Source organism: Podarcis erhardii, assembly GCF_964252035.2.
Source record: "Podarcis erhardii genome assembly, chromosome: 14".
NCBI classification, from domain to species: Eukaryota; Metazoa; Chordata; class Lepidosauria; order Squamata; family Lacertidae; genus Podarcis; species Podarcis erhardii.
The window spans coordinates 20,542,366-20,557,148 of record NC_138503.1 but is presented as its reverse complement, the minus strand read 5'-3'; the positions used below and the strand labels follow the sequence as shown (position 1 = coordinate 20,557,148).

General features: G+C 44.5%; 1 protein-coding gene across 4 annotated transcripts in view; it reads left to right on the top strand.

Annotated features, from left to right (window-relative positions):
• The window catches only part of AGBL1 (AGBL carboxypeptidase 1), a 411,962-nt gene that overhangs the window by 278,325 nt on the left and 118,854 nt on the right, over positions 1 to 14,783 (top strand). For all 4 annotated transcript variants that reach the window (XM_081838750.1, XM_081838751.1, XM_081838753.1 and 1 more), the window contains one exon: positions 5,903 to 6,066. In XM_081838750.1, the coding sequence (XP_081694876.1) occupies positions 5,903 to 6,066 (164 nt within the window). The remainder of the gene's footprint in view (positions 1 to 5,902; positions 6,067 to 14,783) is intronic.

Sequence of the window (14,783 nt, the reverse complement as noted above, 5' to 3'; positions counted from 1 at the left end):
CCCGGTTCAAAAACCAGGCTCAGGGCGGCTAACAACAAATTTAAAACATAATTGTAAAAGCAGCATAAAATACAGTATACATACAGGAATAACAATAAAATTCAAAATTCAGAAATCAATTTAGGGGAAATAAGCATTAGATAATCCCCAGGGCTAGCTGGCTGAATTGGTCCTACTTGGGCCAGCGAGGAGGCCAGGGGAGAATTAGCTGTGGGGTCTCAGAGCAGATAATCTTCATAAAAGGGGAGGGGGAGGGAAGAAAAGGGAAATAAAAGATCAGGCTGAATTCAAATTAAAGGCCAGGCGGAATAGCTCTGTCTTACAGAGTGATGTCGCCACCGCTCAGCCAGCCCAAAGATGTGACTTGCTGTCCAGGGGCAGCACATCCCGTTTCACCACATGAGGCAAAACAGGAATGCCGCCCCACACTGACCAGCTGCTCTACCCACCCCACCACCTCCACTGCCAGGGCTGCTGCCACATCACCCACTACATTGCCCTTGCCACTGGTGGAGCCACTGTGAGTGGCTCCAATTTCTGGCAAGATCCCATGAGATCTCACCAAGTTCTCATGAGATGTCTCATGATTTTGGCACGATCTCATGAGATCTCACCCGAAATCGGCACTGGATAGTGGCACTGCTTCAGCAGCGGTGGAGGTGGCTAGGCAGGTGGGGCGCCTGCAGGGGGCCCCGCCTCAAGGGCTTCTGCCACCTGAGGCAGTTGCTTCACCCTACCTCATGGGTGGGCTGGCTCTGCTGCTGTCTCGAACACAGAGGAATCTACTGCAAAAGGTCCAGGAAGAGCTGGGGCTCCCCTACTGCATCACTGCAGGAGATTGCTGGAGAAAGGCCCCTTTGAGTGAAGCAAGACCTTGCAGTACAAGTGGGACCAGTGGCGTAGCGTGGGGGGTGCAGGGGGGGCCGGCCGCACCGGGCGCAACATCTGGGGTTAGGGCAAATCCACGGGTTAGGGGGCGCAAATCCACGGGTTAGGGGGCGCAAATTACTTGCCTTGCCCCGGGTGCTGACAACCCACGCTACGCCACTGAGTGGGACAAACAACGAGGCAGCACCTGCTACTGATACCAAATAAGGGCTTCCCCACCATCTTTTTCTTGCTGGAGCATCTTCAGAGCTCTGTGTTCCCCAGAGCACTGCCTGAAACCCACTTCATGTCCAGAATCTTGTAAGCATTGAAATGGGCCAGATGGGCGGGGTATAAATAATAAATTATTATTATTATTATTATTATTATTATTATTATTATTAGCAGCAGCAGCAGCTCATGCCGCAAAACCAAATATAACGTACCAGAAATAAATATTTTTGCAGTGAAAAAATGTGTCCTCTAAGGGAAAAAAAAACAATAATTAAAGGTGGAAGATGAAAAAATAATCCTGGAACATATGCAGGAGAAACCCTGGCAAGAAATTCAGAGCAAGCGGAAAGTCATTACTTAAACAGGCTATCGGAACTACACAAATAATTACAAAGAAATGTCTAATATTTAGTTTCAACGTGTTCACAAACAATCCCTTTCCATTATTCGGCAAACTGCCCTCTGGAGGTGCCACAAAACTAGACAGAAATACATTAATTATTAGACCTTTGGATATTGCTGTGGCTGGCAGAAGCATTATCGAGCAAAGTTCATCTAAAAATAGGGAGGGCAAGTGTGTTAGAGATCCATGGAAAGGATCAGGAAAGCAGAGTCCAAAAACACATTGATGAACTGAGGATTCTCTTCTTCTTTTAGAGGCGAAATCCTTCCAAGTTTGAAAAATTGACCTCTGGTTGGCAGCAGAATAATCCAGGTGTTCTCTCTGGGGACAGCGGCTTTGCATTATCCGCCTTGTTCCTAGCCAGGCTATACATGTATGCACCACGCTGAATGCTCTCTGCATCACAATAGCTTTACACACACAGTTGTAATACCCTGAGGCTGGGTATAAATAAATTGACAGTCTTCTTCCTCGCTAATTCCATCAGCGAGATCTCGGGCAGCATACTAATAGGAGCCATCCTTAGCATGCTGGAGAGCAAACATGGAAGCAAACTTGAGCAGAGTCCTCTGGATGTCTGCAGTCTTTCAGTTTGCCCAGCCAGGCTTCCCTGCTCTCATGCCTTCACTGCAGATGTACCTTCCTATCCATTGCCTTCATCTAGAGCAGTGGTTCCCAACTGGGGCTCATTGGACACCAGGGGTTCCACATAACACACCCAGGGGATCTGCATCCCCTTTCACATAATGAAAACTACCATACAGTCATGCCTCATGTTACTTTTGCTTCAGCTTGAGCATTTTCAGGTTGCGTCCTGCGGCGACCCGGAAGTACTGGAAAGGGTTACTTCTGGGTTTCGCCGTTCGCGCATGCACAGACGCGCAAAAATGATGTCACGTGCATGCGCAGAAGCGGCGAATTGTAACCCACATACACACAGACAAGAGTTGCATTCTGCTCATGTTGCAAATGGGCCTCCGGAATGGATCCCATTCGCAACCAGAGGTACCACTGTAGAGATATCATTATTTTTTTTCAAAATTAGGGGTTCCATGGTGTTATAAGAAAAAAACCCCTGCTCCTTTCCCCTTATGCAGTGGTGTCCAAACTTTTTTTCAAAGAGGGCCAGATTTGATGAAGTGAAGGGCCATGGGGACTTTCCAAAGGGCAAACCAAAGTTGTTGACCTTTTTTTAGGATTGAAGTTGGGGTTCGAGTTACTGAGCTTCTTTTAGAATTTGTTGAGGGGCTTTTTTTTTAGGATTTTACCCCAGGAAGTAAACTGCCACACAGGCCCCCGAAATGGACTTTGGACATACCTGCCTTATGGGGTATCCAAGAGCCCATATAGAGTCCTTAAGTGGGTTTCCTATTGGTAGGAGAAAATACAGTAACAGACACCAACAAGAGTATATTGAGAAGCAAAGCAGCTAGTAAGCCTGATCTTTATTAACTGTTGCAACAGGGTCCACACTCACCACATGCAGGAGGGAGGAGAGAACTCAGAACAATGGTGTGCAAGCCCTTATATAGAAGTTGCCCACCCTGTAGTCCAAGGCCCCCCCCAAAAAACACCATGCATACATCACAGAAGGAGGTGGTCTACAACAGAAATACATCACAGGAGGCAGTCTAAAGTAGAAATCCTGTTTGCCAGGATACCTGATAATGGTCACTTGATTGCCTTACTTGGGCAGCCTGGCCATTCTTTTGTGATGGTTCATAGTTTAGTTCCTGAATCCAGGTCACAGGCTCACCCTAGTCATACACAAATATGTCCTTAAGACAGGATTTGCAAGCAAAATGACAATGGGAAGGCTTTCCCCATTTCCCTCTCTTACTGCAGAGGAATATTTGAGTTAACTGGGAGAGTTAAAATGGCTTCAGGATTGCTCTCCTGTACTATTTCAGACACATGGTTTATATAGTTATGTATGCTTTAGCCTTGTACATTTACGAACATTTAATTTATATTTGAAACCTTAGAATTCTTATAACAATGGCTTGGCTTTTGAAAACTGGAAGTCCATAGGAGTTAGCTAATTGGGAACCACTGATCTAGAGGTCTCCTTGAGGATCATGTCCAAATCCTTAGGAGTTGGATGGTCCTCCTGATGGGACAAGTTTCTGTTTGAGCCACCATCTCTCCCTCAAACCTAGGACACGCTTGGTCTTGACATCAGAAGCCATACCCACCCAGCCTTCACCTCCTCCAAGGATTCTGGCTCCTTCGTCCAGGTTGAGCCTGATCCAGGACTTGGTGTAATGCTGGGGCCTCCATGCCTTCCTCTGATAGGGAATCCCCTGACTGAGAAGTGGCAGTCGTTTTGCTTCAACGCCCTGGGCACAAAGCAATCTGCCTGCAATCCATGGCCCTGTGGCAAGGGGGAGGCAAACGAAACAGGCAGCCTGGCTCCCGAATGCCTCTCTGCAACATGCGCACACACCTTTCCTCTGCCCCAGCCAGCAATCACAATGCACATTTTTTTGCTAGTTAATAATAGCCCCTAATCTGAGTCACAAGCATAGAAAGGAAACAGCCATGCTGCAACGTAGCTCACACCTCATTGCTGTTACTAAGGAAACCTTCTTTGGTAGTAATGGCAATGGGAGCCCGTGTCAATGAGCTTTGGCAGGGAGGGGTTGGTGCGGCAGGGTCAGGCTGGCTTGATAGCAAAGGAGCTAGGCAGCGCGGCAATTGAGCCTGCCCTCTGTGCGAGAGCTTCAATGTATGCATTTAGTAAGGGTCAAGGAGGGCCAAAGCAGAGGGGAGTTCACAGGCACTTTCTCACTTCCCTGCATGCACCAGGGTCCAATTCCCACCGCCCCAGGATAGAGAGGCTCCCATTGGAAATAATTGAGAATGGCTTTGTGTCCCGCAGGGAGCAAATGAGGACCCTGTGACTATTTCATTTCATCCTCGGTGCTTTTTCAGCAGTCAGCATTCAGCAGGATGGGGAGACATAAAAGGTTTTGCAGTTGTCTGGGCTGGAGTTAGCATTGCTTTGCTTGCTGAAGCTGAGTCGTGGCGGTTTAAAGGAGCTGGATACAGTTTCACATGCTGGTTTTTTAAAAAATAAAAATAAAAAAAATGTTTTTTTAATGGAAAGGAGGTGGGTGGATTCAGCGTGGGCTGAGGAACTTTCCTTACAATATGACTGGAATTAAAACTAGCCTGCATTCACACTCCTCTTTATTGTGTACTTGCTGAGTTTCCAGTGCTGGGTTTTTCATCCAAAAATGCACATGTAAACTTGACTTTGTTATAAAATATTCAATGTTCAATGTGTTGTTTCTCAAACCGGCTTCACACAGATTGGAGTCCTTAAGCCTTTCCCAGTATGATGTGATATTAAACCTTCTCACTGCGTTGCAGGGGTTTGGATTAGATGACCTTTGGCTCCCCTTCCAACCCTACAGTTGTGATTCTTAGGTGTGTTTCTTGTAATTGGCTTCCTGTTGTTTGCTTGTTCTTCAACAGATGATCCTTTGCTTATGTTCCCTTTACCCATCTTCCTTTTTATTTCTGCCCCTGTTAACGATGGCAGTCACATCCACACCGTTTATGGAAAGCATATTTATAACACTTTAACAGCCATGGCTTCCCTCAAAGAATCATGGGAACTGTAGGTTACTCCTCAGGGAACTACAATTCCCAGTACCCTTAACAAACTACAGTTCCCCAGGATTCTTTGGGGGAAGTCATGTGCTTTAAATGGTGTGTGACCTGAATGTGTTTGCCTTCTTCGTTCCCCCAAGGAGGATGCAGCTCTTTCCCCCCAAAAAGAAGGTATCTGAATGGTTTACTGGTGCAATCAAATAAATGATACAGCTCAAATGGGCAGCTCTCATGAAGGCTCAGCATTACTATCTATCTGCCAATGGACCATCCTATTGGCCCTACATTGGTTGGGATTGTCATTTGCTTGTAGCAAAATGGTGATCTCACTGTTGGGAGTAAAGCAACAATGCTTGCAATTAGTTACATGAACCAGTAGGGGCGATTGTCTTTCTGCCTATCTGTTCTTCCTCCTCACCTGTTCCTTCCCTTTCACCTGTCCTGTTCCTTCCTTCTGCTTGTTCATAAAGTTGGTTACTTCCTTTCCAGTTTTTACGCCCTTCTTGCTTCTTCTCCAAGTTAGTCCTTTCAAGCCACTCAGTATGAGTTAGCATGTACTAGTGCCTCTGTTTCGGCCTCTGGTAAAACCTGAACCCAGAATTTGCTTTGTTTTCTGTGACTAATAAACCTTAAGTTGTCTTTATCTCTTTCATGCAGTAATCTTGTCAGCCTGTTTCTTTCTGTACACCACTTCAATATATTTGCCAAACTCCAACACACACAGTCCTAATTTGGTGACTTCGTTTGGAGCTCTGATGGTTTCCATTTATGTGTCCCCAGGGTCTACAAATAGGGACTTGGGAACTGGAGGAGATGGGAGCCAAGTTTTGCCTTGGGCTCCTCATCCTGCAGCTGAAATCCCTGCCTTGCAGCAAGAAGGTGATGGCACAAGCAACAGCTCTGCTGGACGTGGAAGAGGAAATCACAGACCTCCGAGCCCAAAGGTCAGAATAGCAGCACAATTTGCACCTGATTTTGTTCCCAACATCTGTATCTAGCCTCAGTGAAAGCACTAGGGGGGCTACCTAAGCAGCATACACATAGGCATAAATTTTCATAACCAGGTGCACAAATATAAGATGGGGGACACCTGGCTTGTCAGTAGTACATGTGAACAGCATGTAGGTGTTAGCTGCTAACTGTTTTGGGGCAACTTCAAGGCCCTTACAGTTCTCTTGTCTTATGATTTTCTAAACTGGACGTAGACCAGAGAGCCCTCCAAATAGAGGATTCTTCCAAATGGAGGACTATCCACTGTAAAATAGGACACATGGCCACCCAATTCAGATTTGTGACTGTTCTTGATCCTCAAGGCATCAGGCAATGGGATTTTTTTTATTGTGTGGTGTGATACTTATCTGATGCTATGTTGCCAGCCAGATAGTAAGTTTGCTAGTAAATTCAATATTGTGGCACAGAAAGGAACCAGCAAAATAAATTCTTTTAAGTGCATGGGCTGATTCCTCCCCTCCCCCAGGTGGTTTTTTTCGTATTTAAAGTCTTAATGCTACCTGAAAAGTAGAGGCTTTTACTATTGCCTAAGCCTCTCTGTGTTTCCCAAGTCTGTTTCTGGGAGCTGTAATGGAGGTTTGCTGGAGATGGGGATAGAGATGGAAGATTCCCAGGTTGTACGTCCAAGTTGGGGCAATAATATTTCCTTAAAAGTGTGTGCAACAACAAGGCTACAAAGAGAATGATTGTCTCATGCAACTGACCTTACAGAGTTTGTGGACCCAAGTAAATTGGCTAGATCCAAGATATGATTACTTCCTGGACACATGGCTACATGCCAACCTAACACCTTTCCAAGAACAGCATAGAAAGAAAGCACAATTTGCAGAGAGTTACAGCTCACATAATGGGTCTCCCATTGAACTGATCCCGCCTTCCATTTCCCCCAGAAAGCAATGGTATCCCCCCTCTCATTGTTGCAGATATACCCCGTAATTTATGGTGGGTTCCCATCCTCTCCCTTCAGGGATGCTTTAACAGCCATTAGCACCACCTGTTCGTGTTGCTGGAGACCATATTTACAGTCTTGTTCATCATTTTTTATGTTTATGGAAGGAGAGAGAGAGAAAGAGAGAGAGAGAGAGAGAGAAGGGGGCAAATAGCCTTAAAAATAGAGACATTTCTTTAGATTAGTCATGCTCGCTTGTACATGTGAGCGTATAAATGAAGCAATTACTGTGTGTTCCAAACACCAGCCGTGCCACGGACAGCCGCCTGACAAGCAATCCGCGTGTCATTAAAGGGAGCTATTCAAGCCTGGCCAGACGGATGGATTCCAGGCATAAATCAAACCTGACTTCAGAGCAGGAGAGCTGCGGAAGCCTTTTGAGTTCAAATAACTTGGAGATAGGGAAGGAACATTCCAAACACCTGGCAAAGCCAAGAAGTTTCTTTAAAAGGCAGATAGTTGTTGCAGGAAGGCAGGTGGTGGTGTTGAGGGTCAAGTCGGCTCAGAGGCAGAAGGGCACCAGCAAAAATTGAGGGCAGAACGACGTCCATCAGCATCACTGGCTTTCATCTTGACCTGGACGCAAAGCATGCTGTTTGTTCTCTTCTTCTCCTTTTTGGTGATTTTATTTTATTTCATCCCTCTCTTGTATCCCAGCCTTGTGGGGTAGTGAGAGATCCTGAGAACAAGATGTGCTGAAATAACCGTGAGAAAATTCATTTGAGCGCAGGTTCTTTTGACCAGATGGGAAATGGTGGTGGTGCTCAAAAAAGTGACATTGCGCAGCCGTGTTTCCATATCATTCTGAGACTAAGCCAGCGTCTATGATAGGTGTATCCTGAGGCATCCAGTAGCCAAAGCAGCACGGAGGGTGAGGTTGCTGGGGTGAGCAGGATTTATCGGCAGTCCCCTTGGGTGGAAGTGAAGCCTTGGTACAAAGCTCTGTATCTCTTTCTTAATGTGACCTGTTGCTTTTCTTGATATGCACCAAGCCTGATGTCTTCATGAGACCAGGGGAAGACTTTTAATTAATTCCCAGGTTTTCTGACATGTCATCTAGCTCAGTAGTCTTCCACAGTTTCAGATACAGGACTCAACTTTAACTCAAACATGCATTTGAAGATCATAGACTCATAGAATTGTAGAGTTGGAAAGGGACCATGAGGGTCATCTAGTCCAACCTCCAGCAATGCAGGAATCACAGCTAAAGAATCCCTTGGGAGATGGCCATCCAATCTCTCTTTAAGAACCTCCAATGAAGGAGAGCAGGGCCGTCTTTACCTGGGGGTGCAAGGGGTGCAGGGCACCCCAGCACCAAATTCTGGGGGGTGCCAAATGTATACCTACTGTATACCAGTCCCTCTTGATTGGCGGCAGTGAAAAGCAATGGAGCAAAAGTCCCCTCTAACCTCCTCCAACGCTCTGTTACTCTGCAGCATCAAATAGTCCCAAAGAGTCAGGAAACAAAAGCAATTATTTCAGCTGTTGTTACAGGTGAGTGATCTCCCCCCCACACACACACAATAAAGCTCAACAACTTGGGGCAGCTCAACTAAATTTGAGGGTGCTGGGTGGAGTTTTGGTCCCTGGCGGCTGAAGGATAGTCCACCAAACCAATTTCTTGGCTTATTTTAACCATGCATTTGTCTGGAGGTGCTGCTGTTCTTGTGACCCACCTTAGCTCAAGATACAAGTCAGTAGTGGATCCCAACCCACCAGCTGAAGATCAATAATCATTCTAGCAGGCTTAAGTTGATCCTTTGGTGTGTGTGTTGCTGTTTCTACTGCCAACATCTGTTTTTATTATTCTGCTGCTTTCAGAATTGTGACTATGTTTTGTAATGGTTTTATCCTATTATACACTCTGCAAAATGATGGGTGGCTTATAAAGCCATAAAGGAACAGCGAAAGTATGTGGTGGATACATGGTTGTGAATTGTATCTCTTCTCTAACTTTTCAGAAGCAATGCAAGACTCACGTTTTGGGGCTGGTTGAAACGTTTTATGGCTGTGTTTGGTATTGCGATCCTTTGCGACAGCATTTAATTGAATTGCTGTTAACTTAATGACAGCTTCCTTGGTGGCTTTAAACTGTGTTATGGCTTTAAAATCATTGTAAGCCTACCGCTTTAGACTCAGAATAAATATGAGCAAAGTTTGCATACGGATATACATAAAGAAAATTGATCACTACATTGATCGCTACAAAAGGATCCTGAAAGAACACACTACCAAATATTACCCTATGTATCCGCTTTATCCTGGTCTACCTGGTCTGCTTAACACAGTATAATCTAGTCTTCACTGACTGCAATTCTTGGAGGTCCCGGGTAGATTGAGGACTTTCCCTGCTACCTGAGATCCCTTAAGACAGGGGTGGGCAACATACAGCCTAATGGTAGCATGAAAGCCTTGGCCCAATTTAATGCAGCCCTCGGCCTGTTCTCATGTGTGTGGCAAGGAAAAAAAGGGGGGACGGAAGAGCATAGAAGAAAGTGAGTTTAGGGCAAGGAAGCCTGCTACCTTCTGCATGCCAAGGTATTGCAGTTGACCTCTAATCCTTGACCTCTCCCTGAATGTGAAAAGAGAGGTTCATTTACACTACAACTTTGCACAACCTTTGGCCCAACAAGACAAACACAACCCAGAGGTCTTGTCCATAGCCTGTTACCTAGAGAAGACCAAGAGAGTCATATAAATTAACTACAGATGCCAGATATCAAACCCGGGACCTTCTGTATGCAAAGCATACACTCTGCCGCCGATCAATTGTCTCTTCATCTTTACTGATCCCCCTTCTCTTACAAATCTCTATTCTTTGTCTCCTATACAAGTTTCCCTTTGCTCTAGCACCTGATATAGCTGGCAGTGTCACTCTCCAGGTGAGCATTGTCTTGCGACAGCAACTGATTCTACCTGTCAGGTCTTATCTGTATAGATGCCCTTTAATGCACCTTTCTCAACTGTTTCAGCTCCACGTCTTTTCCAGAATGGAACTGACAGCACACCTTCCTCCTTTCTGAACTCACCTGATCAGAGACATTTGCAAAGGGCATTGCCAGTGTGGAACACTTGGTTGGAAAGTTAGGCTTTGTGTTATTTGTCATGTTGGTTCAGAAACGGTACAATATGACCACTTCTGTAGCTGACATTAAGTGATCTTTTAGAACAAAAGTGGAGCTGGAAGCATTTCCCATTGGTAGCATGATGAGAGCAGTGCTACTGTTGCCAACATATCCCCTAGCTTTGTGATAGGGTTGACTCTATAACAAGATGTGTGGGTAAGACTAGGGATTGGGAGAGAAATTCAATTTAGTCTGCATAGAAAGGTGAATTTATCAAATTCACACATTCCAAAACAATGTGAGAATGGAAATACACCCATCAGCAAAAATTAGCAATTATCCATAATTTTGCGATGCTGTTCTCCAACAACCATTGTTGACAAAAATGCATTTATTAGTGGAAAGTCTGCATAAAAAATAATAGTGAAAATAACATGAAGCAATGTGTTATAATGCGGATAATTGCTTGCCAAAATGTATATATTAGTCAAAACTGCATACAAAATTGTGTTGATTAGGAGAAATTTGCACCCAGATGCTCATGAATTTTTTAAAAGAATTTTGTTAATTTCTCCTAATATTGAAATCAGTGGAACTTACTTCTGAGTAGACATGGTTAGAATTGCAGCCTTCATCCCTCTAACAATGAACAACTTTAATGAAGTCAACAAACAAAGCTTTAGGGAAAAAGTAAAGCAATAAAGCTCCTGTTTGGACTGCAACAATCATATGTCAATGGATATGCAAGGCAATTTATGTATAATGTGTGCATGTTAAAAAAATAATACAAAGCATTCATAGTAAGAGTCAAAGGCCACCCAATTGTTCCCTTTTTGTGCCATATAGCCATGGTTCAGGCAATGGAAGAAACTGTGCATATCACTCCTGCTGGTCAACATTTTCTTTCTTTTTCACCAATGTGATGTTAAAATGAAGGCAGAAAGCATTATCCTCACTCTGGAACTTATATAGCTCTCATCATATAGCCAAATCTCATGATTTATTTGAAATCATTTTGAAGCCAAATAAGAGGAAGGGCAATATTCCACACCCTCGTTCTTAATTGGCTATACACAGAGCTACATGGTGCCAACTCAAGCCAGATTAGAGTGAGGGCAATGGTTCCTGCCTTGAGTCTTATATTTTGCACCTAAAACAGGGGCAGCCAGTAGGTGCATGGTTGTTGCCACCAATAGGAAGGCCAGATACTTCATAGGTGTTTGCAGAGAAACAAAACCATAAAGAATAAAAGAGAAAAGAAAAATCATTTTTTTAAATTGTGTGCATGCCTAGAGGTTGTTTTTTGCTTTCAAACGGGTGGCAAAATTGGAAGAAGGTATTTCAGCTATATGATGACTTCCTCAGAATGCTCTAGGAACATACCTGAAAGCGTCACGGCTGTTGCATTCACAGAACCTCTCCCTATTACCTCAAATCTCCAGGAGTTCTCTCAGCTAGGAAGATGAAGTGCTAGCAAACACTTTGGACATCATGTTTTTTGACAATAGCTTTCATGGCTCATTTGCCAGAAAAGCGATTAGGTTCTAGTCAACACTCTCTGAGTTCCTTCACATTTGTCATGGCCAATGAGGAGACGGAAATTGTGATTGCTTCCTCTTCTGGAGAGAAACAAAAGCTCTATTAGGATAGGCATCCAGCTCCCTTTCCTAGCGCAGCTTTTTACTCTCTCCTGCTTTTCCTATTATTCCTCCCATGAAGTTAGGCTTGGAAATCTCCTGTGTGCATTTCAAGAATTATAAAGCCATTTGTTTCCAAAAGAATGCTTCTGTGCTGAATGAGGGTTGCCCGCAATAGTCATTTGAGGTGGCATATTAGTGGCATATTCAGTAGCAAATAATCCTGGACCCAACTGGACTTGGAAGCAGTTCCAGTAGATGTAGTAGGCCTCCTTTCTTGCTCCAACTCAGCGGCAGCTTTGGGGTAGGGGTGGGGAATAAATTAAATTCAGTTCACATTTAATAAATTTTCACATTCCGATACAACATATGAACTGAGAAGCAGCCATCCTTTGGAACTGTGCTTGTCCAAATTTCACAATGTCAAGTAACTTGTGCAATTATGTACCTAAAGGCATCAAATGTGCACTAAAATGTACACGTTAGTGAAAATAACATACAAAAATGCATTGTATTAATGAAAAATGACATACAAAAATGTGTATGTAAGGAAAAACTTCACACTGAAATGCCAGTGGATTTCCACGAGGACCTTTTCATTCATATGTGTGTGTTTGTGTATAGAATCACAGTGATGCGGAAATGTGTAGAACTGATCTTAAGATTGGGAAAATGAGAAAACTAAGAGAAACATTGACAGATTGGGCTGGTTTTATTTATTTCATAAGCTTTATACATTGCCTGATTTTTTTGGGGGGGGGGAATAACCTCCCTCAAAGCAGTTTTCGAAGAGAATTTGTAATTTGACCCTTAGCGTTCTAAATCATGTGAACAGCCTACACAAATAGAAAGAGTTTTCTGCTATACAAAAGGGGTGGGGCTAGGAAGTATGTCCTGGTTCTCCCCTATTCTTCTATTCACATGGAGAAGCCTTATAAACATAAGAAGAAACTTCCTGGATCAGGACAAAGGCCCCTCTAGTCCAGCATCTTGTTCCAGTGGTGTAGCATGGTTTGCAGGTACCAGGGTTGGTGGGGCACAGAGAGTGAATGGAGCCGACTGTGGCAGCCCAGCCCAAGCCTCACCACTGACGCTGCCAGAGCGAGCCTGGGGCCATGCTGCGCTGCCTGCCTGCCTGTTCATGGGGGAGGGAGCCCAGTCAGCCAACACAGCCCTTGGATCATCCCAGCCTTGCAAAGTGGCTCAGGTATGGCAGGGTGAAAAGGATGCAACAGCCGTGCACCCTTCAAACCCAGCCTCACAAAGCAAGGGTGAGCCTGGGATTGGAGGGCGTGTGGTTGTTGCATCCTCCTCATGCTGCTCTGCCAGCCCTCTACAACTTTACAAGGCTGGAATGATCCCAGCATCACAAAGAGGCTCAGGGCTGGCAGGGCAGAGTGTGGAGCCAAATGCACAGCACCTCCCAGAAAAATGTGCCTGCAGCCATCGCCCTGTTCCGCTACACCCCTGTCTTGTTTTCAGCAGTAGCCAACAGGGTTCCTGTGGGATGTTCATGAGCAGGACCTGACTGCAACAACCACTCAGGGGCTTTGACCTGAAGAGTGCTTTGTTATCCTTGCAAACTGTTACATCCCTTTCTTCCTATTATGCCGGCTCAGTCCCAATGCCTTCTTCAGAGACTCAGTCATGCAGAGCTGACGGTAATGAATATGTTTGGTATTCAGATGGACTCCACGTAGGCATCCACAGGTGGGCCATTCTAATTCAGCGACTTTTCATTAATGCTTTTTCCTGAGCTGTGTGTGCCTTCCTCTGTTTGCTCATTTTCGTATTATCCGATTGACATTTTTTGATTATGAAATAGCCTAGGAGCTGCACGGCCCCTGAGATTGTTATCAAACACCCGACCAAGACTTGAGTGCCAGGCGGGGCTCAAATTGTGCACACCACTGCCAAGGTAATTAATTTATCAAATAGCATCTACTAAATCTGAGGACAGGGCGGGCGTGGGGTGCTGGTTTGGAAACTGAAACTGAAGACATCAAAGCTGGAAACTTCAAACTCCTACAATTGTGATGCTTGTTAATGTGATTCATGGAGGTTATTCAAATTACCCAAGAGCACAGGGCTGCAAATAACCAGGCCCCATATCTCCATCAGATGCATATTATCCAATCAACAACTGTTACTTCTCCTTCTCCTCCCTATCATGAAATAGCCCAGGGGCTGTATGTCCTGTGAGACAGTGCCAGATTTACGTATAAGCTAAACAAGCTATAGCTTAGAGCCGCACTCTCTTGGGGGCTCCCAGAAAATTTAAAGGAAAAAAACCTGGGTGTAAATTTCCAAAATATAAGATAAAAAACAAATAAAATAAAACCTACATAAAGCAAGTGTTTTGTGTTGTATAGGCTCCTATGATGTAAGTAATGGGCCCCGCCTGCTAGCCTGCTCCCTAAAATATCACTGGTTTGCTCATTTCTATATACAGTAGCACCTTGGTTCTCAAACTTAATCCATTCCAGAAGTCTGTTCCAAAACCAAGGCATTCCAAAACCACACCTTCCCATAGAAAGTAATACATATTTTTTTATGTGCAAATGGCTTTAGATACCTATTAGGTTCATAAATTACCATATAGCATATATTCAACACAAAAAAACAGTGGCAATTTGTTGTTGACAAAGGACAGCTGGACATATAAAGGCCCCCATTACCTTCAGTAGCTTAGGGCCTCATCAAACCTAAATCTGGTTCTGCTCTGAAATCATTATCAAATACCAAACAAAGACTTGTCAGTTTCCCTTCAAGCTTTGACACTGCATAATATAGGGAAGGTGGAAAATCTAGTCCAGAGCTAAGCAGCATGGTCCCTTCCAGATTTCATTGCACTACAGCTCCTATCAGCCTAAGCCAGCATGGTAAAAAATCAGGGATGATGGGAGCTGGAGTGCAACATTTACACAGCATAGCTTTCATAGCAACCAGCTAGGATAGCAGCAGTGCAGGTAGACTGATGGAGTGGCCACTGTTAGGTC